At 42.8% G+C, this 25669-nt stretch overlaps 1 protein-coding gene across 15 annotated transcripts in view; it reads left to right on the top strand.

Annotated features, from left to right (window-relative positions):
- The window catches only part of PIGN (phosphatidylinositol glycan anchor biosynthesis class N), a 120534-nt gene that overhangs the window by 52263 nt on the left and 42602 nt on the right, over positions 1-25669 (top strand). For 14 of the 15 annotated variants that reach the window (XR_012672448.1, XR_012672449.1, XR_012672450.1 and 11 more), the window contains 5 exons: positions 17023-17101; positions 19329-19511; positions 22819-22955; positions 24984-25083; positions 25212-25304. Coding sequence is in view for 12 of the 15 variants with exons in the window: in XM_075142531.1 (XP_074998632.1) it covers positions 17023-17101; positions 19329-19511; positions 22819-22955; positions 24984-25083; positions 25212-25304 (592 nt within the window). In the remaining 3 variants the exon portion in view is untranslated. The remainder of the gene's footprint in view (positions 1-17022; positions 17102-19328; positions 19512-22818; positions 22956-24983; positions 25084-25211; positions 25305-25669) is intronic. The other variant, XM_075142530.1, reaches the window with a different exon arrangement.

Below are 25669 nucleotides of genomic sequence, written 5' to 3'. Positions count from 1 at the left end.
TCAGCCATGCAGAGATTCTGATACGGTCAAGGAGCGCTCAACCGCCAGACTCGGTACACCAAGGCCGAGGTTCCACGGGAATTTCTGAGATCATCAAGCGGCCCAGGAGAAGGGGGGGAGGAATGCACCCCCACAGATGAGCAGCTGAATTATCATCAATGCTTGCTTTCCACTAGCTGTGCTTTTGTGTTGAATGTCTTGAAGTTTATATCAATAAGGGTTTTTTTAGCAGTAAACAGCTTAAGTATCTTAAAGTCAAGTTTGTATCTTCTCATATACGAAAAATCCCATACCATCTTGATGCTGCATTTTTAAAGTATCTTAATTGTTTGAATCATCCCAAATACTTATTTTTGTATGTATAATGAAGTTATAACTTGCATAATTATATAGAAAGTTGCTTCATTTTTAGTGTACAGCTATTAAATAAAAATGTGCCTCTCCCTTACCGTATGAAAATGTAACTCTTGCCCTTTCCTCTACCCTCCAATATGAATTGAGATATAACTTCCTTAAACATTTGCATGGATTTGATGCAAGGAACTATCAATCATGTAGACTGAGTCTTTCCACATAATTACGCATCATGTATTTGTCATGGTGATAGAAAAGAAAATAGCTCTTTCGTAATGTAGAGTGTCTTTGAAGATGTAGAGCAACTTCAAAGAAATGCCATATGCACAAATACCTCTCTTTTCTTCCTTTCTGGGATGAATGGCGATACAGCATTACACTGTTCCCTCTGTCTGATGGCCTTTCAAAACTTAAATAATAGATATTCCTACAAAATTGACATTTGGAGCAAAGTGAAACAAGTGATTTCTCCTCCACCATTAAGTGGGGCAGGGTTCCTTAAGATGTCAGTAAACATAGTACTTCCTTTGAAGCATCCTATTCTTGTTGTGTTTAAATAAGTGGCATTTACTTAAATAAATGGTAGTATGCAAGATATTTTTGATACATGTGATAATGCATTGCAAGAGCAAACATTAAGGATTGAATGTCAGGAGGAAAGGGTGAAGCTGAACTACCTGAAAGGAGGTTGTAGCGAGGTGGGTGTTGGTCTCTTCTGCCAAGTAACAAGCGATAGGACAAGAGGAAGTGGCCTCAAGTTGCACCAAGGGAGGTTTAGATTGAACATTACGAGAAATTTCTTTACTGAAAGAGTGGTCAGGCCTTGGAACAGGCTGCCCAGGGAAGTGGTGGAGTCACCATCCCTGGAGGTATTTAAAAGATGTGTAGATGAGGCGCTTAGGGACATGGTGTAGTGGGCATGGTGGTGTTGGGTTGACGGTTGGGCTCGATGATCTTAGAGGTCTTTTCCAACCTTAATGATTCTATGATTCTATGATTCTATTGCAGTAGGGATGGGTATTTCTAACAGTGATTACTCTCCCTGTCCATTTGCCCGAATACTTTGTGTCTCCAGAGGCACCTTGATTTAGCAGAGGCACTGATTTATCAGGGAAGACATCTCAGCCCCTTTATCCTGTGGTCAAGAATGAGGGACAGCAGCTTCTGTCAACTTCTAGTTGTCCTGGTTCCAGCTGGGACAGGGTTAACTTTCTTCCCAGTAGCTTGGGGGGTGTGCTGTGTTTTGGGTTCGGTGTGAAAGGAGCGTTGATGGCCCATTGATGCTTTGGCTGTTGCTGGGTGATGCTTGCACCGGGAGGGGGGAGCACAGCCAGGGTGGTGGACCCAGCTGGCCAATGGGGTATTCTATACCATGTGACATCATGCGCAGTATAAAAACCGGGGGGGGGGGGCCTCGGCCCCCGTTCGTGACACGCGGTCGGCGAGCGGTTGTGTTGTGCATTGCCTGCTTTGTGTATTCTGTTATTGTTGTTGTTCTCATTGTTATTATTACTGTTCTACTTAGTTTTATTTCAATTATTAAACTGTTTTTATCTCAACCCGGGAGCTTTCCTACTTGTGCCCTCCCGATTCTCTCCCCCATCCCACCGGGGGGGGGTGATCGAGCAGCTGCGTGGCATTTATTTTTGCCAGCTGGGGTTAAACCACGACAGTCCTTTTTGGCGCCCTACGTGGGGCACGAAGGGTTGAGATAACGACAGATTATTTAGAGCATATTAAGGAATTTATATCTGGTAACATATGAATTTGTTCTGCACCATGCTCTTGTTTTTACTGTACCTGTTAAAAATTGGAGTTGGGTTTTGTAGTCTGTTGTGCTCTGCCGTGATTAATGATGTTTTGCCTGGGAGATTTGTTACTAAAACGCTGGCATTGGGGGTTATTTGGTATTTGGGATTCGTAATGAAGCCGTTTCTGCCTTTCGGGTACCACCTCATGGAGACCATTAGCAATTATACCTTTTCCTCTGAGAGATGTTTTATGGAGGAAGTAGAGAATGGCACCCTCGCTCCCTTTCTCTGTGATGTCATCTCCTTTGTTAAAATAACTTGCCAGTACCTTGAACATCCCTGGGTAGTTAAGATACATCTCTTGGTACTCCTTGGGAATATTGTTGCGGTTTTATCCAAGGTTAGTAAGCAATTTAAGAATGTCATCCAGAGATCTGCCCCAAGGCTGGATAGTTATGAGTGGCAGGGCGAGTGGGATAGCGTGGGCAAATGCCTAGGGCGATGGGCACCCCCAGTGTTCTGGAACTTTACCCCTGAACAAGTGCAGAACCCTGAAAAATTAGTAGAATATTTGGAAGAAGTATGCTGTCACCCTGGCCATTCTAGGGAGACGCAAATCACTACAATGTGCTGGGGCCTGGCCCACGCCTACCGAGCCCTATTTAACACCACTCAGAACCCCCAAGGGGAAGGAAACGTCTCTGCAGCTGATGACAAAGCAACAGGCCCTGTGGCTACTCCACCCCCCACGGCAAGCACAGCGGCTCCCTCACCCCCCAGGGCAGGCACGGCAGCTACTCTGCCCCCTACGACAGAGAACCAACCCACGCCGGTATCAGTCGCCCCTATACAAAAAAGAAAATGCACAAGAAAATCAGCTCGTCTAGTAAGGGATGAAGATGAACCAGGGCCATCACGAGAACAGGAGGAGGAGGAGGCAGAACCCGTAAATGAGATGGTGACCACCCGATCCCTATCTCTGGGTGAGCTGCGAGATATGCAAAAAGACTTCAGCCGTCGTCCAGGCGAGCACATTGTCACCTGGCCGCTCCGATGCTGGGATAACGGGGCCAGTAGCCTGGAATTAGAGGGTAGGGAAGCCAAGCAGCTGGGATCCCTTTCTAGGGAAGGGGGCATTGACAAAGCAATTGGACAAGGGGCACAAGTCCTCAGCCTCTGGAGGCGACTCCTGTCAGGTGTGAAGGAAAGGTATCCCTTCAAGGAAGATGTTATATGCCACCCAGGCAAGTGGACCACCATGGAGAGAGGTATCCAGTACCTGAGAGAATTAGCCGTGCTGGAAGTGATTTATGATGACCTGAACAACGAGCAGTTATCCAAAGACCCAGATGAAGTCAAATGCACCCGACCCATGTGGCGGAAGTTTGTACGGAGCGCCCCAGCATCACATGCAAACTCATTGGCAGTAATGACCTGGAGAGATGGAGAGGAACAAACAGTGGATGAACTGGCTGGCCAACTCCGGCAATATGAAGAAAGTCTCTCTTCCTCCCTACGGGCCTGTGGAGAAACTGTCTCAGGAGGTCCAGCAACTCAAAGAGGATATGTCCTTCTCCCCACCTGCACGGGCCAGCGTCTCAGCCATTAGGAGCAAGCGTCCCTCTGCTCAAGAGAGGAGACATCGTGGGTACACACCCCGGGGCACCCTGTGGTTTTACCTGCGTGACCACGGAGAGGACATGAGGAAGTGGGATGGAAAACCTACCTCAGTCCTACAGGCACGGGTACATGAGTTGCAAGGGAAAACAACCACAAAAGGGGGTTCTTCCAGGAAAACTGCTGCTCCAGTCTCCAGTGAGTTCCCCAGACAGAGTAGAAGGGCTGATTCCACTTCTGACCTTAACAAAGGGACTTCTGACTCATACTTACAAGAAGTGGATAGCGAGTATGATGACCAGGACTAGAGGGGCCCTGCCTCCAGCCAGGTGGAGGAAAGGGACAACCGGGTTTACTGGACTGTGTGGATTCGATGGCCTGGCACATCAGACCCACAAGAATATAAGGCTCTCGTAGACACCGGTGCGCCGTGTACCCTGATGCCATCAGGCTATAAAGGGGCAGAACCCATTTGTATTTCTGGAGTGACAGGGGGATCCCAAGAGTTAACTGTGTTGGAGGCCGAAGTGAGCCTGACCGGGAATGAGTGGCAGACGCACCCCATTGTGACTGGCCCAGAGGCTCCGTGCGTCCTTGGCATAGACTACCTCAGGAGAGGGTATTTCAAGGACCCAAAAGGGTACCGGTGGGCTTTTGGTATAGCTGCCCTGGAGACGGAGGAAATTAAACAGCTGTCCACCTTGCCCGTCTCTCAGAGGATCCTTCTGTTGTGGGGTTGTTGAAGGTCCAAGAACAATAGGTACCAATTGCTACCACAACAGTGCACCGGCGGCAATACCGCACCAACCGAGACTCCCTGATCCCCATCCATGAGCTGATTCATCGACTGGAGAGCCAAGGAGTGATCAGCAAGACTCGCTCACCCTTCAACAGTCCCATATGGCCAGTGCGAAAGTCCAATGGAGAGTGGAGACTAACAGTAGACTACCATGGCCTGAACGAAGTCACGCCACCACTGAGTGCTGCCGTGCTGGACATGCTGGAACTTCAATAAGAACTGGAGTCAAAGGCAGCCAAGTGGTACGCCACCACTGATATCGCTAATGCGTTCTTCTCCATCCCTTTGGCTGCAGAGTGCAGGCCGCAGTTTGCTTTCACTTGGAGGAGCGTCCAGTACACCTGGAACCGGCTGCCCCAGGGGTGGAAACACAGCCCTACCATTTGCCATGGACTGATCCACACCGCACTGGAACAGGGTGAGGCTCCAGAACACCTGCAATACATTGATGACATCATCGTGTGGGGCAACACAGCAGAGGAAGTTTTCGAGAAAGGGGAGAGAATAGTCCAAATCCTTCTGAAGGCCGGCTTTGCAATAAAATGAAGTAAGGTCAAGGGACCTGCACAGGAGATCCAGTTTTTAGGAATAAAATGGCAAGATGGACGTCGTCAGATCCCAACAGATGTGATCAACAAAATAACAGCCATGTCTCCACCAACTAACAAAAAGGAAACACAAGCTTTCTTAGGCATTGTGGGTTTTTGGAGAATGCATATTCCAAATTACAGTCAGATCGTAAGCCCTCTCTATCACGTGACCAGGAAGAACAACGACTTCAAATGGGGCCCTGAGCAACAACAAGCCTTTGAACAAATTAAACAGGAGATAGTTCATGCAGTAGCCCTTGGGCCAATCCGGGCAGGACGAGATGTGAAGAACGTGCTCTACACCGCAGCCGGGGAGAATGGCCCTACCTGGAGCCTCTGGCAGAAAGCACCAGGGGAGACTCGAGGTCGACCATTAGGGTTCTGGAGTCGGGGATACAGAGGATCCGAGGCCCGCTACACTCCAACTGAGATGGAGATATTGGCAGCATATGAAGGGGTTCGAGCTGCTTCGGAAGTGGTTGGTACTGAAGCACAGCTCCTCCAGGCACCCCGACTGCCGGTGCTGGGCTGGATGTTCAAAGGGAGGGTCCCCTCTACACATCATGCAACCGATGCTACGTGGAGTAAGTGGGTCACACTGATCACACAATGGACCCGAATAGGAAACCCCAGTCGCCCAGGAATCTTGGAGGTGATCACGAACTGGCCAGAAGGCAAAGATTTTGGAATATCCTCAGAGGAGGAGGTGACGCGTGCTGAAGAGGCCCCACCATATAACAAACTACCAGAAAACGAGAAGCTATATGCCCTGTTCACTGATGGGTCCTGTCGTCTTGTGGGAAAACATCGGAGATGGAAGGCTGCGGTATGGAGTCCTATACGCCAAGTTGCAGAAACTGCTGAAGGAGAAGGTGAATCGAGTCAGTTTGCAGAGGTGAAAGCCATCCAGCTGGCCTTGGACATTGCCGAACGAGAAAAATGGCCAGTACTTTATCTCTATACTGACTCATGGATGGTGGCAAATGCCCTGTGGGGGTGGTTGCAGCAGTGGAAGCAGAACAACTGGCAGCGCAGAGGTAAACCCATCTGGGCTGCCGCGTTGTGGCAAGATATTGCTGCCCGGGTAGAGAACCTGACTGTAAAAGTACGTCACGTAGATGCTCACGTGCCCAAGAGTCGGGCCACTGAGGAACATCAAAACAACCAGCAGGTGGATCAGGCTGCCAAGATCGAAGTAGCTCAGGTAGATCTGGACTGGCAACATAAAGGTGAATTATTTATAGCTCAGTGGGCCCATGACGTCTCAGGCCACCAAGGGAGAGATGCAACATATAGATGGGCTCGTGATCGAGGGGTGGACTTAACCATGGACACTATTGCACAGGTTATCCACGAATGTGAAACATGCGCTGCAATCAAGCAAGCCAAACGAGTAAAGCCTCTTTGGTATGGAGGACGATGGTTGAAGTATAAATATGGGGAGGCTTGGCAGATTGATTATATCATGCTCCCCTGAACCCGACAGGGCAAGCGCTATGTGCTCACCATGGTAGAAGTAACCACAGGATGGCTGGAAACATACCCTGTGCCCCATGTCACCGCCCGGAACACCATCCTGGGCCTTGAAAAGCAAGTCCTGTGGCGACATGGCACCCCAGAAAGAATTGAGTCAGACAACGGGACTCATTTCCGAAACGCCCTCATAGATACCTGGGCCAAAGAGCATGGCATTGAGTGGGTCTATCACATCCCCTACCATGCACCAGCCTCCGGAAAAATTGAACGATACAACGGGCTGTTAAAGACAACACTGAGGGCAATGGGTGGTGGGACATTCAAGCATTGGGACACACATTTAGCAAAGGCCACCTGGTTAGTCAACACTAGGGGATCTGTCACTCGAGCTGGCCCTGCCCAATCCAAACCCTTACGTGCTGTAGAGGGGGATAAAGTCCCTGTCGTGCATATGAGAAATATGCTGGGGAAGACAGTCTGGGTTGCTCCTGCCTCTGGCAAGGGAAAACCCATCCGTGGGATTGCTTTTGCTCAGGGACCTGGGTGCACTTGGTGGGTGATGAGAAAGGATGGGGAGGTCCGGTGTGTACCTCAAGGGGATTTAATTTTGGGTGAAAATAGCCAATGAACTGAATTGTACGATGTTAGTTATTACATAGTATTGTATGTCATCACTTCTATGGTTACCATATGCCATATTAACAGTATTACAGTAAGAATCACCCAGATTAATGTAGGATGAACTCCGATGAAACTGAGCAAGGTGCAACAATGATAGAACCGGACGAGCGCCCAGAACTGGCCTCCGCATGCAAGAGCCCGACACCACACACCATCTCTCCTGCCCTGCAAGACTGTTACGACAGGTGGAACCCGAAGTCATGGACTAAATGAACTCAACGGGCGTTTTAGAGGGATGGCCCATGGACTAAGGGAATGATATCTGTGTGTGTGTATATATCAAAAGGCAAGGAAAAGTAGCAGTGACTAATTGGAATGTATGGGAAAATGTGAGACCTGGGCATGATGTAGATGGTATAGAATAAGGAGTGGATATTGTCCTGGTTCCAGCTGGGACAGGGTTAACTTTCTTCCCAGTAGCTTGGGGGGTGTGCTGTGTTTTGGGTTCGGTGTGAAAGGAGCTTTCTTCCCAGTAGCCTGCTTTGTGTATTCTGTTATTGTTGTTGTTCTCATTGTTATTATTACTGTTCTACTTAGTTTTATTTCAATTATTAAACTGTTTTTATCTCAACCTGGGAGCTTTCCTACTTGTGCCCTCCCGCTTCTCTCCCCCATCCCACCGGGGGGGTGTGATTGAGCGGCTGCGTGGCGTTTATTTTTGCTGGCTGGGGTTAAACCACGACACTAGTGAACCCTGGAAAGGCAGCCAGTTTTTTCCTTTCTCCACTTTGTCCCCACTGTGTTACCAGGTGGGAATCTAGGCATCAGCCTGCTTCTGGGCAGCTGGTACAAGCAGGCCAGTATGGGTGCCTTTAGCCTGTTGGTGTCAAGGAGGCAGACTGGCAGCCCTCACCCCTCCACCCTTGACTTTCGGAACCTGTGTATATGTACATGTGAACAAAAAATAGAAATGCAGCGCTGTGGAGACAAAAATGCTCAAATGGAAATAATGGCTTTGCATTATTTAAAAAAAAAAAACCAACCAAAATGATTGAATAGTAGATGTATTATCTCTTTAGGGAGAAATTAATGCCTGTGCCCTACAATGCATGTTCTTTGGCAAAAATGTCAGCTTCTCTTTCACCGAATGGGCTATGTCTGAAGCATTCTGTTAAATGCTGCTCAGGGAGGATGCAATCCTCTTGGAAAGCAGGCAGCCTGCTGGTCTCGGGTTTCAGCAGCGCACTCAAGAGCTTTTAGTTTTCACATGAAAAGCTTACTGGCAGCAGCTTCTGCGCAGGAGGACCAGGCATAATTGGATTTACTATCAAGTAGGAAGTAGGTAAGGTCTTTAGAAGGAGCTAAGAGGCTAATGTATAAGATAAAATATCGCAAGATTTATGTGTATTTCTCTATTTCCTTGTATAAATCCCTTTGGCCTTTTCTTGGAATTTGTGAGGCTTCTTGCAGTGGGGGTGAGGGAGGGTGTACAGGCAGGTGGTGGGATGGGGTGGGCAGAAGGTGTTCTGCACCAGGGTGTGAGGTAAGAGAGAGATTGCAGGGCTCTTTCTGGATCTCAATAAGAAAGGCCCAATAACAAATACCTTAATACAATAGCTATTTTAATAAGATAAAATAAAAAGAAGAATACAGATTGCAAGTGAATCGTATGTCCCTTCAGATGCTGGGTGGTGCCCTGTGTTCGTGCAACATCAGATGGAGCCTGGATCAGTTTTCCGATGGTGCTGCACAGATCCTGACTGTGGAGAAGTTCCCCCTTTTTGGTCATTCAAGCTATTATGTGATTTTCTTGCAAGAAATCAACTCTAGTAATCATTTCTACTGTCAAATAGAATGGAGGTTCACATGAGAACTTCTTGCTGCACTTCTAGATAACTATGAGGACAGGTAGGCAGCGTAATTGCCGGTACGGAGTGGGAGCTGCCTGCAGGCTCCTCGGTTACGACAAGCTGGCTGCGTTTTTTCTGTGCCAAGGTGTTGTGCAGCACAGCCTGAAGCCACACTGGATGGGCAGCACAGGTCTGGGTCTACTCAGGTTATCTGTTATGTGGATCACTGTCTCCTTGATGTATGATGGTCTCCTGGTCAGGATTAGTACGGGGGGCTGCCCAAACATGTGTTTTGTTGGCCGTGGGGCCCCACTATTAGGTACCTGCCCAAACACAGCACATGCTGCCTGCTCTGGAGGCAGCTGGTTGGAAAATGGTTGCTACAGTTTAGGTTTGCATGTAGGATCACGGAGCGGAAGAGGACCTGTGGCACAACACTACATATCCACAACACTGCAGCTATCTAGTTCCAGCTCGACGTATGACATAAATCACCATACATTTTGTAGAGCTGAGGACTGACTTGCTGCATAGGTAGGGCATTGTTATTTAGAGTTTGTTATTTAGAGTCGGCACGTGTCCCCTGCAGTACTGAAATAGTGCATTGCCTTTCCTTCAAGGATCTTCATCTTCCTTATTAAGCCGTTTCCCTTTTCAAGGCTGCTGCATCATGTCCTCCTGGCTCTTTAGGCAAAACCCCTGCCCCTGCTAGATCCTGCATCCAGCTTCTCTGTTTTGCTTTGAGCGGGCTGGAGGGACCGCTTCAGAGCATGGCCTCCTCCCTCCTGGCCTCTGGTTGTCCGCAGTTCTTGCTGTAGTAGTTTGCATGCAAAATCTGCTGTGTGCAGCCCAGTTATCTTAATTGTTTCTCTTTGTTCAGTGAATTGGCAGCTGGCAGTTAGCTTGCCCGCTTCTTTTTCTCTCATCTCTGCTATCTAAAGGATTTACATAAATATCCTAAGGCACTTTGCTGTTGAATATGCGAATATGCTGCATCAGGGACGCTGATTTGTGAAATTAAAAGGCTATTTTAATTCCTAGGACTTGACAGTCCAGGATTAGACCATTAGCAGTCAGACCACTTCCTGTGGTTTCACTGATGTCCCGCTGTTTCCTCCTTTGCGTGTTTGTAAATCCGAACACAAAAGCATACATGTACTGGTAGGTTTTTGCAATGTGTCGGTAAAGATGCTTTTTGCTGTCTTTGGCCTGTGGAAGTGTATGTCCTCTCCCTTCATTTCATTGTGCTTTGAAGAACAAAAACCTCAGAGGAGCCTCTTACTGACTTTCTTACTCCTTTTCTTTCTTTTGGAGTGCCTGATGCATGCAGCGGCGCTTTTTAATGCTTCTTAAAAGAAAAAAGGTTGCAAAGATAATGGAGTACAACCCTACAGCTAGACTGGCTGATTTACAATCTAACACGGTAGTCAGAAAATCCAGAAACACAAAAACAGATTTGAAATTTAGACACACCAGGATTGAAACTCCTGGTGGTGGAACAGCAGGAGAAAAGAGTAGATCAAGTCAGGAGAGGGAATATTGAGGTCCCTGGGCTTTAAGAAGCTGTAATAAACCCGCTAGTGTAGGTTTATGTGCAGTACCTTTTCTTTAAAAAAGCACAGCTTTAGTACCCTAAGAACAACATAGCTGTAATTTTTTTATCTGTAAACTACATGCATCTTGCTTCTGAATTATGAAAATCAAGTTTCGTAGGACTTGCCTGTTTTAGTAGCTTACCTGAAAATATTTTAGTAAACAACGAAAATTCAGGCCATCTAAACATCTAAGATTAAGGATCACTGAGTTACCCACCAAATTGTTTGATCTTTGAAATTTCACTCTTTGATCAAAACTAAAACATATGCAAAGGACTGTCTCTCTGTCTCATAGTATGTGCTTTCAGTCTGTCTTTGGCAGATACAGTAAAACCATTCTTTCTTTTCAGTAGGCACATCTAAAGAATTGGAATTGAACTCGTATTGAAAATGGGAAAAATCAGCTTCTGGCTATTAAATTTCATGTAAATATGTAATTTGGTAAAGTCCATAGCACTCAACACATTTTTTTTCCTGTTCATTGCCCCTGGTAGCATTGTGTGCTCTGTACTGCACAGCAAGTACAACAGAAAGTAAACATCATGGTTCCAGACTTTGATTTTTGAAATATTTATTTGGTCGATTTTTCCATATTTTGCTGAACAGTTTCATGACTTTGTATCACTTGCCATACACTTTCTTTCTGATGATTCTCTGCTGTTGATGGAGAAGTGGGAAGGTTTTATATTGTGCACTTCATTCTGGTCCTACAAGGCTATGCACCATACCTTCAAAAGAAACAACAGAACGATAAAGTTAGGCTAGTTTGTGATTGTTCTATCATTAATATCAAGTCTCTGCACTCACGGGTTGCTAACTGGGATGAATTTGATGTGGAGCAGGCATAAGCATGCAATCAGGTTTCTGCTAAATTAAGAGTGTTCATTGCAAGATCTGTGTCTCTACTTCCCCATTACCCACCTGATGCTTTCTGAGGTGCCGTCTCTGTTGTACGGTGGCAATGTTTGAAGGCAGCTCTCATGGGAGACTGACTTTGTTTGTGAAGCCTGTTGCTACTCTGAAAAAGGCTTTGAAAAAGTGTTGTTCGATTACCCATATAACTTTCAAATAGCAGCCCTGCAAAAACATCAGGCCAGTCTTACATCTGCACTTTCAAGATGCCATTTTGCCGGCAGCGGTCATGTGGATCAAAGCAGTAGTAGTGGGTCCTATAAGTACTGTTTCAGCTGATTGCAGAATTGCTGGGCTGGAAGCGATCTTTCCTCCTTAGTATGGCCCCCTCACAGAGGGGTGGGTGGCAAACAGAGTTTGAACATATTCAGCTGCTTCTGTTGCTGGCAGTCTTCTCCCATGGTGAGAGCAGAGAGGCACTGGCGCCTGCCCAAGTGGTGGGAGGACAGAGGCCTGGACTGCTTGGTGGGATGGTGCCAGTGGAAGAGCTTCATGGTGAGAGGGGCAGTGTTAACCCAGGGGACTTCTTCCAAGTTGCACGTTATCAAGATGCCAGGGATCTTCTTTCTGGAGAAGAGACCAAGAACCTGTGGCTGCTCAGCCTTTTGGCAGAAGAGGTTTCTGGAGTTGTTTAGACAGTGGCAGTCTGATGCCTCTTTCACTGCCAACCATTTTGAAATTAGAAATATCATAGAAAAGCAAGTGAGAAGGTCTGCTTTGTGTGGTGTTCAGGAGAAGGTACCCATACAAAATCCTAGCAGGCTTTATTCAGATGGCCTTGCCCTGCTTGGTTGGGGCCATCATGAGGTTCAAGGGATGCATATCCTTATCCTCTAGCTTTTTCAGTTTTGAATGAACAGGAGGAGTTGGTCCTTTTCTCCCTATCCCCCAACAGCCAATATGAAAAGTTAGAAGACTCAAGTCTGCTGATTTGCTGCTACTGGTGGATATGGGTCATAGAAATGTTATCACTACGTCTTCTACAAATCTTGCCACTCTCGGAGGGTTGTGGGATGCACAGTTTTGTTTTCTTTTCTAGTGGAAGGTGTGAAAAGGCAGTGATAGAAGTGTGTAGATGTGCATGAGCTGACAATAGTCAGGTAAATGGAGTTTATGTTGAAGAGATTATTGAGTCCTGCAAGAAATTAAGTTCTCAAGCATGAGTAGTTTATCCGTTTTACATACAGGGATGTGTGTGTGTGGAGTGAAGCAGCTGAAATAAATTTGTTTTCATCTGACAATGAGCTAGGCAAAGATCTCAGCCTTTCTCTTTGTATGTTGCATTTGCAGGTCTGTGATGCTTCCTTGACTTTCATTATTAAATCTGCAGCATTTTAAGTGGTAAACAACTACAGATCCTAAGGGGTTAGTTTTTCAGTAGCATTCTGGAAAATTTACTGTACAATAAAATTACTATAAATCACTACCCAAATAACCAGGCATAATAAAATTAACAAACTAGCAGTGGTGGATACAGATGTATTTGCAAGACATCTCCGTCTGTTCCAAGATTTTTATTTCATGATTTGACTGCAGCATGCTGCCTGTGCCATTGGGGATGGTAATTTCTGTAGTATGATGATAAACAAGACTCACTGGCCAAAGAGAGGTCCCCTTGACATTGCTATGGTGAACGTACTTCATCAGTGTCTTCTTGTTAGTGCTGTCAAATAGCTTAGCTTATATGAAGCGTGAATGATGTGTTGGGAAGATTCATTTTGTCAGGTATACTTATGACAATGGTAGCTAACATCTCAGAAGGGATAATTTACAAGCAGTTGCCCAATTAGCCCAATTGTTTTGTTTCATAATTAATTATGTTTATTCATGAATGAAGCTGTGATTTCTGTCTGGAACTAGAAAGTTAATCTCTGATAGCCAGCATGAAAAACAAAATTACTCTTCTAGAACCACCGTGGTTTCCTGTGAAGAATTTAATCTTAAGTCTTTAGAATCCTGATGATATTGTGAATGCATATGTCTTTATAATATATGTGACTGTAGAGTTCTTGGTTTTTCTTTTAAGTTAAACCTCAGAGTACTACACTTTACAATGCATGTGTTTTGCAATACTTTCAAGACAAGAATAGGAGGACAGACTTGAGGCCACTGACTGAATTCTCTTTGTGTGTGTCTGCTAATTAATAGGACAGGTATTTTTGTGGAAAAAGACTTGATTTTACTAGTCAAGACTATTCATCTTGAATTTGGTAGAATTGGATTTTGGTGATGGGTAGCTGGGAAGAGCATATAATATACATAACTTAGTTTTCTTTATAGAGTTCAGAATCTTTCTAATAATGGATCAGTAAATTAACTTCATTGCTATTAATATCAATTGCATGGATGTGTGCATTAAGTGACCTTGAGAATACATTAGCATACTAGTAACGCCTCTGGCACATTACTTACTAAAATACAGGGAAATAACTCTGATCAGTTTATTCTTTTCTAACACTATCTGTCTCGTATTCAAAACCTTTTAAATAGTTTAAGTTAAAATTAAGTGTTGCTAAGAATAGTTCAAGCTTTAACTTCTCAGATTTAAATTTTCCTTGTGGTTTTGTTGTTTGATGATTCTTGTAGGTTTTATAGAATCACCATTTCTAAAGCTCCTGCCTTCCTTCTATAGGTAATCTTTCCACTTCTGTTCATGTCTCAGCTTTGTCTCTTTACGCTTTCTGCTACATATTGCAAGGGGCTTCTTTTAAATCTCCCATCTACTTTGTCAGCTTTACAAAGTGAATTAGGGTCCTCAATGGGTGATAAACTGCTTATGGTGAGCTATATCCATTCCTTAACTAAGAGATAATCAGCATATTTGGTAACCCTTCTTTCTAGTTTGGTGTGAGATGCAAAATTTCTCTAACCACTTCTTTGAGCTTTTGCTTAATATGGAGGCAGAATATATCTAAGATGACGGTCAAACCTTGCATTCAGAGTGAAACTTGCTTTCTGATACTGTTATATATGAACAGTCCTTAGTTTCTGGTGGAATTCATAAACTTTACAAAAAACAATCTGTAGGCAATTGTAAATTCAGCATCTTGAAAAGCATGCATATGGAAGTAAGGTAAAATGTGTGGTGTGGAGTTAGCTATTGAAAATTAACAATGCACCTGCTAATGGTAAGCCCATTTGACAAAATAATTGCCTTCTGCTTTTGACTTACTGAAGCTTTACTATTTAAAAACCCCATTTATTCTGTTACACCATCCATGTACAGAGATCCCAGGTGCTGTCATCTAGGAAGGAATAGGTAAAGGCTATTGTTCATTAATAATAAAATGATTTGTTGAGAATAAAGAGATAATTAACGGGTTTATAGCTAAAGGACTAAAGATATAAAGTGAAAGATAAAAATAAGGCTTTTTTAGCTTATTAAAAATTTGCATTGAATATGGCAAGGATAAAATCCACAGAAAATAATATGTGTAAAGCAATAAAAATGAGACAGTGAACATAGGAACATCTTGGATGTATTTAAGTCCTAAATAAAGCTGCTTAGTATTTATTCCAGATTTTTTTTAAATCCTTACCTAAAAGCTAAGATATCTTTTTTCCTCCTCTTAATCTCCACATGTGGTGAAAACTCCCACCTTAGTTTGGTGTTTTGCTCCCTTTCCTCTGCCAAAAAACTTAGCAAAACTTGAGGGTTGCAGATTTCCTTGAGGCAGTACTTGGGCCTGGTTCGCCCACTTGAAGAATGGATTCTAACCTGAGTCATCATCAGCCTTGGTGCACACTTGCTGGCTGCATGCTGATAGCCCTTGGCCTGTGGAGCTGTAAGGTTGGCTTTCATAGGGACGTGTCATGAAGGTGCGGGAACAACCGTCATTCACTCTACTATTTTTCAACTCTGTTTTCTAAAATCCTCTGTTCTTCCCCCGAAGTTAAGGTGATCAAACACTTACCATCACCTTGTCATCATCTTTTCCTCCCTTCTTCCTTTTCCACGGGATGTCTTTCTTCCTACTGTTTATAGATACCATTCTTCGATTCTTTTCTAGATTGAAGAGAGTCAAACATTTTTTAATACAGTTATTTCATTTACTCTTCTCAAAAGTAAGATACGTTGCTGCTGCTATTATCCAATATGTTTTAGAAGACTCCTGCAAAATACTGCTGTGCTCTGAACTCAAGGAAATCGTATCAAAATATACCAGGATGTTATTAGTAATAAAAATCCAGATTGTCCAGGCACAGAATCCTTTTAATATATTTCAGGGCTCAATATATTGTATGTATGTATTGTTGATGATGTATCAACTGCTTCTAGATGGCAGGCCGAAGTGGTTCCCGAGTGTTTGACGGGAGTTGCAGGAATGAGCATTTCCATGCAGTAGTTGCATAAGATCAAGACCTGCCCCTGTGGCTCAGCTGAGGGACCACACAGGTGATTGCTGCTGATTTAAATAGTAGGAGTGAGACCCCAGGGCTGGTCCTGATTTGGCACAGCCTGAAACACAAAGTTGGTGGTTGTGTATGAGGCATTTGAAGGAGCACGTGCGAGGGAGAGAGGCGTGCAGCTGGGCCATCATGTGCTGGGGATGCTGAGGAGATGATGCTGTGCCACAGCGGGGTTGTGGAAGGCGTGAAGGAAACCTGCTGTATGTATTCATCAGCTGTCAGAAAGTTGTGACCCATGATAGTTTGCCTGTGGTGCCTAGAGTGACAGTGACTGTGTTGTGGCTTATAACTTGCCCAGGGTAAGCCTGGGATCCTCTGGCTTGCCGCTGTCCTTAACTTGGGAAAAAAAAAAGGTACAGGGAACGTGGCTCCTTCCCCCTTCGTTTGGTGGAGGTTGGTTGACTGGCTTGTTTCTCCATGTTGCTACTTTTTGTAAGGGAAGAATTGTAGCAATTAATTAGGTTGATGATCAAATTCATTAAAATCAAAGAGATTTTTATCACTGACCTCAGTGTAGCCAGGTAACTCTATTATCCCCTGCTCTGGGGACTCTGCTAACAGCTCCCTGTGTAACCGGAGACAAGCCCTTATTTTGCAAAGAGAAGATTGTTAGGCATCATCTACTCTTACTGCAGAACCTAACCTAACAATTCGTCCTACGCTGACAGGCTTACGAACTGCTTACAACCATCTATCAAATCAGTTAAATTGCTTAATTCTCATATGTGCAGTGCTTCTTGTCCAGAACAATGGTCAATAATAATGCACAAGGGAGATAATTTTCAGCAGTATTAGATGGGAACACCTATATAAAAGAGATCTCTTAATGCAAAGATCTTGGGATAAGTTAGACAGCAGCAGTGTTGATACAACTGTGAAGATGAATGTAGAGGAATGGATTAGTTCCAACTACGTAATTACCTCTAATGAAGTTCAGAATATTTTGGTATTCCAGAGTAATTTTTTTATTGCAAAGTTAATTTTTTCTGCTTCTTCCTCTGCTTGTGAAAACAAGAAACGTTAATATCTCTTTGTATTGTTGTACAGACCACTTTCGGATTCTGAACAGATCAACTTTTTAAAGCAAACGAGACTATATATTCAGCAGCAGAAGTACGATGAGGCGGTAAGTCTGTTTTTGCTATATGCCTTCTAGAAACTTTTTACAGGAACTTCTATTATATGTAAATATTTAGATTTGTTTAACTTGAAATGAAACCGAGAAATAAAACATTTTTCCTTCCTTATGATGCACATCTCACTTCTTAACACAAATAAAATCCCACTGTAAGTCTCCAAACTTTTGCATTTTGACATCAGTTCTAATGAATAATACTGACTTGCTGTGTTTTTTCCAATATTTCTTAAACTGTTTGTTACCATTCTGTAGTATACTAACACACAGTGTATGTTTTTATTTTCCACTGTAAAAAAGGGTAAATTGAGAGAGAAACTGAGGAACGTAGTTCATGTTCACACTTCTTAGGCTGCATGAAAAAAATTATAATGTCTTGCTCCATCATAGAACCTGCTTTGTTTTTTTTTTTTTTTACCTGAAGCAGCTGTTCTTGGTTTTAATTTCTCACTTCAGTTTGTCAGAGACTGAGAGCCATATGTGGAATCATTCTGTGCTTCCCAGTTCCAGTATTACTTTCCTAAGTGTTTGCTACCACTCACTGTGCGACAGGGTACTTGATGAGTGCAGTTCACCAGTGCTTGTATTCTGACATTCACAGAAATAATTTGTAGAGCTAAGGATACAAAGAAGTCTTTCATTTTAACAAGTTTCGTTTGGTCACTGACTTCTGTGTTAAAAAGTACACGTAAAAGTTGAATATGTAAGATTACATTTAACCTGCCAGATGCATGGAAGAATAATTCCATTATGTGTTAGGGTTCAGCTCTTCTTTTTCCCTGATATGTTTCTCAGGGTAATAAATTACTATTTTATGCAGAGGACAGCTAAATCTATTTTATATCTTTTTATTCACTTCATTGTAAATTGGAAATAGCTCAGTTGAAATCAAAGGATCTATTTTGCTGTGGGAGCAGGTTTTCTTTTTGCTTTCCTACTACTACTACTTGACTGTCACACATTTACTTATAGAAGACATTTTACGCACTTCAGCAGTAAAACCTGCAAGTTTGTGTTGTTAGCTATATATAAATTTTACCCCTTGTTCACCTGATTGCCCCATGTGTTCAAGTTTGCTCTTGATCACTAACACATCGGGCTTGTGCCTGTGCCCTGGTTATCCTCAGCTTCCTATATCGCAATGCAGAAAGGTCAGTGCATTACCAGCTGCTGGGCTATGGTGATTCTTTGCCCCCTCAACTCTGCAGCTCTTTGCATTGCAAATATGCGTTCATAATTGTATCCTCAGGAATGATGTGATTTTGGGTGAGTTTGCCCATACTCTTCAGTAGTTGACATACCTTTTTCTGTTGATTGTTGCTGTTAAGTCCCAACTTGAGACCTGGACATACAAAGAATCACCGTCATGTATGCTCAACTTCTTATTATACTCTTGCTTACAGATCTTTTAATCACCAGAGAATCCTCTGTGACCACAAATTACACAGCTGAGCTTCCCATCTTTGGGTAAATCACAGGGGTCAGCACACCTCTGTGTAAGGAATGACACTCACAGTGGGAAAAACCACTGTCTTTATCATGGTGTCACCCCAGTGGAGATACTGAGTAAGGGGACCTGTGATTAGACTGGGTACAACCTTTCTTGTGTCCAAATTTGCATCCTGAGAGCCCCAAGCAGCTGCTTTGTGAAGGAAACTGGGGCTCCAGTTCTGTCTCTGAATTCACCTCTGGTGCTTAGGCAAAGCGCTGCGGGTATCAGGTACTGCTGAAGTGGAGGACATGAAACGCCAGGAAGGGGGTGTTTCAGGTTGTGGAGAGCGGTCATGTTTCAGCTGCATCCATAATCCTCCTCCTGTGTAAATGTTGTGCCTTCAGAAGCACATGGCTGGTTTTCTTTGGGGGTCACTTACAGTGGAATATGTATATGGTCAAATGCTCATGGGTAAAACAAGTGGCACGCTTGGTAGTAGGTTCAAAGTGTGCTATCTGTGTAGCTTTCACCATCTGACCACTGTCGTGGCCAGGGGGGCATGGCGAAGGAGCCAAATGATGGTTGACTTTATGTCCAACAGGAGTCCAAAGCAGTGCGTACTCCAGCAGTTGGTGCTGGCCAAAACGCTATACCTGAGCGCAGAGAGGACACATGTGCCAAGAGTGGTGGAGCTGCTTGAGCTCCAGTTGCTGTCAGTTAGGTCGATATGTGCAAAGGAACTTACACTATTCTAAACTGTTGCTTATATGTTTTGTCTGCCTCTAGATATCTCTGTGCAAAACCCTGATTAACCTTGCTTTGGAAGGCTTGTCTTATTACCATACTTACGATAGATTATTCCTGGGTCTAAGTATTGCAGTGGGTTTTGTGGGCTGGACGACTTACGTGATTTTGGTGATTATCAAGACCCATACCACTTTGAGCAAGACTGTCCAGGCTAATAATAAGGTAGGTCGGAAACATGCAACGTTTTTTTCTATCAGTTTTCAGCATTATATGTATGCTCAGTCTCTCTGTGTGGAAGACCAAATTGCCCACCTTCCACTTCTTTTGACTACCTGTGGAAACTGGCACGCTGTGGAGTTTTCTAGCTACTGTAATCCTGCGTAGTGTTACTGTTTGGTCCATTTTTTAGGATCAGTATTCCTAAGCCGTGTAAGTCTGAGTATGCAATATTGTGCTTTCTCAATTTCTTCCTTTCTACAGCTGTGTATTTTACTAGATGCTAATACAAGTGTAAGCAAACATAGTGACTTAAAACTATTAGAGGGTCTGTCTTTAACCAGAAGTCAATTTTCAGCATTAATTGTAGTAAAGTCAGCACTCTGTTGTAATAATACTTGTTTGGAAGAATACAGACTTCAGGCTTCCATTTTGATTTTTCTTCTTTACTGTAAGGCCAAAAAAAAAATTAACATGTAAATTATTTTATTCGTGTCCTCTTTGGCAATGTGAAATCAGTTTTCAGAAGCTGTGCAGTCCAATCATGGCGTTTTTAAAATGTATAACCTGTTTTAATAGAAAGGTGAACTGTGGTTTCAGAGATCGGCTTGCTCTTTTGCTCGTTGTGATTTGCAAGGGTGCAGCAGAAGACATCAAAGATGAAGGAAGCTCTTTTTGACAGGATTATTACGGTTTGATTTTTCACAAACTACAAAATCATAGGGAATTCATTTACTTTCAGTCATTCATCAGGAAAAGAGACACCTCAAAAAGGTGAACAGGCAAAAAGCTAGCATTTCATTAGAGAAGAATTAAAGCCTTGAGGGGGTGGGGGGAAATCTCCCAAACTTCAAGAATTTGTTTCAGAATAAAAGGAATTGTTTCATTTGGTAATGTAAATGAGAACGAGCACTCACTTAACATCTTTACTGCCTTCAATATATTACTCTGAGAAAATTCCTATCATGCTATCTTGAGGTTTTTACTACTGGCTGAAATGAGATAGTCTTGGCCTTTAATGAAAATGATCAAACAAAATTGAAATGGAAAATATTCATAAGTGCTGTGCTGCATGATTTAGGTTTTCTTTCATCAAACAACTGAGAAGAAATAATCCAAGATGCATGTTATGTTAGATATGGACAAAGTAATTACAATAAATAGACTGAGTATTGGGCATATTAATAACTACATTAAGCAAAAACTTCACATTTTTAGTTGACATCAGATTTTCATTTGGTATATTGATTTTACTTGTTGAAGACAAATTTTATGCTAGTGACAGTGGTGGAAAAAAAATTAGGTTTCTTAGTTCTTTGTCTATACAATTTTTCTTTCCCCAATTTTAGTAAGAGGCCCGTTCCTAAATACTTAGGGAATCACAGTGTGAGGCTAATGCTTCATATATGTAAGTTACTTGGTTTATAGCTAATGTCAGAACTACTTAAAGAATTTTGCTGAGAAACGAATCTACCATTGACAAATAGTCTTCAGCAAAGCACAGCCTTATAAAATCTGAAAGGAGTGTCTGAATAATGAAACTGCGTATCCTTTAAAATCTTTAAAAGTTTTTGGCTTCTTATGCTGCATATGAAAAAAGCTTTTTTCCTTTTAGTGTGTTGTTTTGCTTAGCAAGAAGCCTAACATTTTAATCTATTTTTAAACATCCACAGAAAATGCAAATCTGGTTTCCATTTTCAATGCATGACCAACTATATTGGGCTCTATAATATTTACGTCTCTATATGGAATAAAATGTTGATTGTATGTGTTTACTCATTCAATGATAAATTATATTGCGTGCACATCATATCTATACATATTCATTCTGTCTGCATGTCAGCAAATGTAAAATTTAAACTAATAAAATTGCATTAGGTCAGCTTTCTATATGACATATTTTTTCTTACTTTAATGGCATATCTTAGCAGAAACTCTATTTTAAAAATCATTTAGAACTTGCATTTGCTGTCAGTTTAGATCAAGGCAGTTGTATGTCAGTTACGGGGGAGGTGAGGTGGGGGGGCAGAAAAAATGTTAACCCGTCTATGTGAACTGCTAATTGAATGTCTTTTCTTCTCAGCATTTTTAACATAGTCATGTAACTGTCTACATAACTCATTCAAAGAAACTGACATTCGTGTAGAAGAAAACAGTGTTTTCAGTCATTACCTACACAATACACTAAAGCTGCCTTTGCTATGTCAAGTTGCAATACATAAAGATAAAATTGTTTATTTAAAACTCGTACATAATCTTCCCTTACCGGTAATTCTTCTGATATCTAAATGTCCCTAAATAAGGAAGAGTAGTTCAATGACAAGGTAAAAGGCAGATGCAGAGTGATTGTGTAAATGCTCCTTTTTGCACAAACGAGATTGCTGCTACCTGGTGATTAAGGACTAGCCTACCTGTCTGAGATTACCCATTTTAAAAATTTCCTTTCTCTCTTTGATGTTCCTTCTTACAGCGCTCTCGGTCTGAGAATGTGTTTCTTTGAGTACATGGTAGGGAGAATGTTCTAATGTCATAACTTAATATATATTTTTTTAATTTTTTTTTTTTTTTTTAGAAAAGCCCAAAACTGGCGTTGTAGGTTAGGATTAAATATACTAACAGTTCTAGCTACACTAAGAACCTTTTAGTGCTGTGTGACTCTAGTCCTCTGTTGTATTTTGAAACTGTAGGTTCTTTGAGTAAGGCCGTCTCTTCTGTGGAAAGTTGGTCACAAGCCTCCTCCAGTAGCTGTCCCTAGATCCTGAAAAGATGTTTTTTTTTTCCAGTAGGAGCTAATACTTTATATTTTAATTTAGTTAGTTCTTTTACAAATGTCTCAAGCAGGAGGAGGAAACGTGCTAATGGAATTTTCATTAAACGTTTTGACTGTAATGCTATGACTTTGAACTCAAAAGGTTATTCTCCAAGTCTGTGTTTAGAATCTAAATTTGAGAGTTCTTTTTTCCAAGACCCTTAGCATCTCTGACTTCCAATGGATTTCAAGTATCCATTGAACATAAATAACATTGCATACATTGGGCTTCCAGATTGTGCAAGTGTGCCTTGCCTTTGCAGATTTAACTGAAGGACCTTATGTAGAGACATATTTAGAATTAGATCTTCAAATCCTACTGTTGTTTTTTTTTATCTGGCTGGAAACAGTGTCCAGAGTTGTGTACATAGACGCAAGGCAGCTTGAGTGACTGTGTTAAAATAACATTCGCTTTACTGTGTAACTAACTTATGGAAAATAGCATGTAGTTTAAAACATTTTGTTGCTATTTCAGGAATGTTTGTCCAATCATTTGTTTTTCAGGAATCTACTGTTCTCTTCTACGGTTTTGCCTTTGTTGGAATGATAATAGTTTTTTTCCTGTTGATTCAAACGTGTCCTTGGACATACTACGTATACTGTCTCTTGCCAGTACCGGTATGGTATGCAGTTGTGAGAGAGTAAGTAAAGAATACAGTTTACAAAGAACATTTTATAAAACCTGTGCTTCCTTTTTGTTGGCAATTAAATTTTTCCCGTAAGTTTAGGAGAAGAAGTTAGAGATAATTTTATTAAACTTCCTGAAATGCTTCCTGAGGCATTCCAGAGGACTCTGGTTTATATTTCAGTTGACATATAGAGTAGTTTCCAAAATGACTGATTCAGCTACCAATTCTAGAAGATATCTTTTCTATTAGCAAAAATAAATTAATGTCTTTCCAAGACAAAATGTTTTTAGTACTCTCGTACTGTAGCGAAAGGGTGCTAAAATCTTGGGCAAATACCTGTAGCAGCTGACTTCTTTTGTAAAATGGGACAGGTTGTTCCTTTTCTTTAGTGATTTTTGAAATAGTCTGATCCTGCGAAGTGTCAAGTATGATGAACTCCAGTTGCTTTTGGAGAACGTGCTAGTCATGTTGAGGATTGTGCTCTGATATTGAAACAAACTTGTCTTGTTTGGGTCTCCTTTTACTCCAAATCCAAAACTGCTTGTTACCTTCTAATTTCTATTACTTACCTAATCTACTGGCAATTCTGTAGATACCAACTCGGTATTATTCAGAGAAAACGAGATCAATTGCAGTTAGATAATTAGCTGCCTCATAAACCACTGGAAAAGCTAACTGGGGATTTTTTTCTCTCTCTAAAGCTGCCAGTCACGAGCAGTGCTCCCCAGGGCTCAGTTTTGGGGCCAGTCCTGTTCAATAACTTTATCAATGATCTGGACGAGGGGATCGAGTGCTCCCTCAGTAAGTTTGCAGACAACACCAAGCTGGGCGGGAGTGTTGATCTGCTGGAGGGTAGGAAGGCTCTGCAGAGGGACCTGGACAGGCTGGATCGATGGGCCGAGGCCAACTGTATGAGGTTCAACAAGGCCAAGTGCCGGGTCCTGCACTTGGGCCACCACAACCCCATGCAACGCTACAGGCTTGGGGAAGAGTGGCTGGAAAGCTGCCCAGAGGAAAAGGACCTGGGGGTGCTGGTTGACAGCCGGCTGAACGTGAGCCGGCAGTGTGCTCAGGTGGCCAAGAAGGCCAACGGCATCCTGGCCTGTATCAGAAACAGTGTGGCCAGCAGGACCAGGGAGGTGATCGTGCCCCTGTACTCGGCACTGGTGAGGCCGCACCTCGAATACTGTGTTCGGTTTTGGGCCCCTCACTACAAGAAGGACATGGAGGTGCTGGAGCGTGTCCAGAGAAGGGCAACAAAGTTGGTGAAGGGCCTGGAGCACAAGGCTTATGAGGAGCGGCTGAGGGAACTGGGACTGTTTAGTCTGGAGAAGAGGAGGCTGAGGGGAGACCTCATCGCGCTCTACAACTACCTGAAAGGAGGTTGTAGCGAGGTGGGGGTTGGTCTCTTCTCCCAAGTAACAAGGGATAGGACGAGAGGAAATGGCCTCAAGTTGCGCCAAGGGAGGGTTAGGCTGGACATTAGGAGAAATTTCTTTACTGAAAGAGTGGTCAGGCCTTGGAACAGGCTGCCCAGGGAAGTGGTTGAGTCACCATCCCTGGAAGTATTTAAAAGATGTGTAGATGTGCTGCGTAGGGACATGGTTTAGTGGTGGACTTGGTAGTGCTAGGTTACTGGTTGGACTCAATGTTCTTAGAGATCTTTTCCAGCCTAAACGATTCTATGATTCTATGAATGTTTCATCAGTTGTGATGGACATTAAGCTCAACATAAAATGTTCATAAACTTAGAGTTGATTTGGATAAAGAATAATCTGAAGCTTGTCCAAATACTGGCAAAGATTTGCTAGAAATGGGAGGGAAAAAGCTGGAGGGTGTTATTGTAGATTTTGTATCAAGTAAAACTGGGCAGAAGGAGCCTCAGGCCATCACCCACTCTGTTTCTAAACAGCAGGTAGGATCAGCAATACCTGAAACATTTCTTGTGCTCTGACCCCCTCCCTGACCTTCAAAGGTAAAATCCTATATTATTTCTGTTTTTTAAAAATAATGACCATCTTATTCCATCATTTTGAACAGACTTCCTGTTATTCAAGACCTTGCCGCAAATCTCTTGTCACTTCAGATCAGTCAATCTGTAGGATTCCTCTTGGTTTGTGTGCTGGGAATTGAAATATTAGTAAGTATTTTATCCGCATGTATCAACAGGGTATCTCACTGCTAGCATTCTACCTCTTTAAGGAATTGTAAGTTTTATTAATGTGCTTGTTTTTCAGTCCTCTGTTGGATTTTTTTTTTTTTCATTAGGTCTTCAGCTTTTTCTACCGCTCTACGCTTACTATTGGTCTTCTTGTCTTTGCTGGCTGGCCAGTGATCACACAGCTGTGGGTTCAAGCAAAGGTACTGTATTGCTTTGCTTAAAAAGAGCATTTTAAATGGCTAACAGCTGATTGCATCTTAGGATGTTGGGACTGGTCTCTTTGGAATGTTGCTTTAGATTCTTGTTCAGTTACGCTCCTATTCTGATCTCTGTCATGAGCAGCATGTAGCAAGGCAAGGGAGTTTAATATGATCTGGATAGATCTCTTATATGAGATAAGTAATAAGACTGCTTGAGAATTTCAGGGTAGCTATGAGTTAGCTATCAGTCTTCTGTTCTTAATGATAACTAAAAAACGCTTGACTTAAAATCATATGAAATACACATTAGTTATCAAATTGTCACAGTGACAAAAGCATTGACATGAATGATTGGTGAAAGTGCC

The sequence above is a fragment of the Calonectris borealis genome, chromosome 2 (genome assembly GCF_964195595.1).
Source record: "Calonectris borealis chromosome 2, bCalBor7.hap1.2, whole genome shotgun sequence".
NCBI lineage: Eukaryota > Metazoa > Chordata > Aves > Procellariiformes > Procellariidae > Calonectris > Calonectris borealis.
This window is presented reverse-complemented; position numbering and strand designations above follow the sequence as displayed.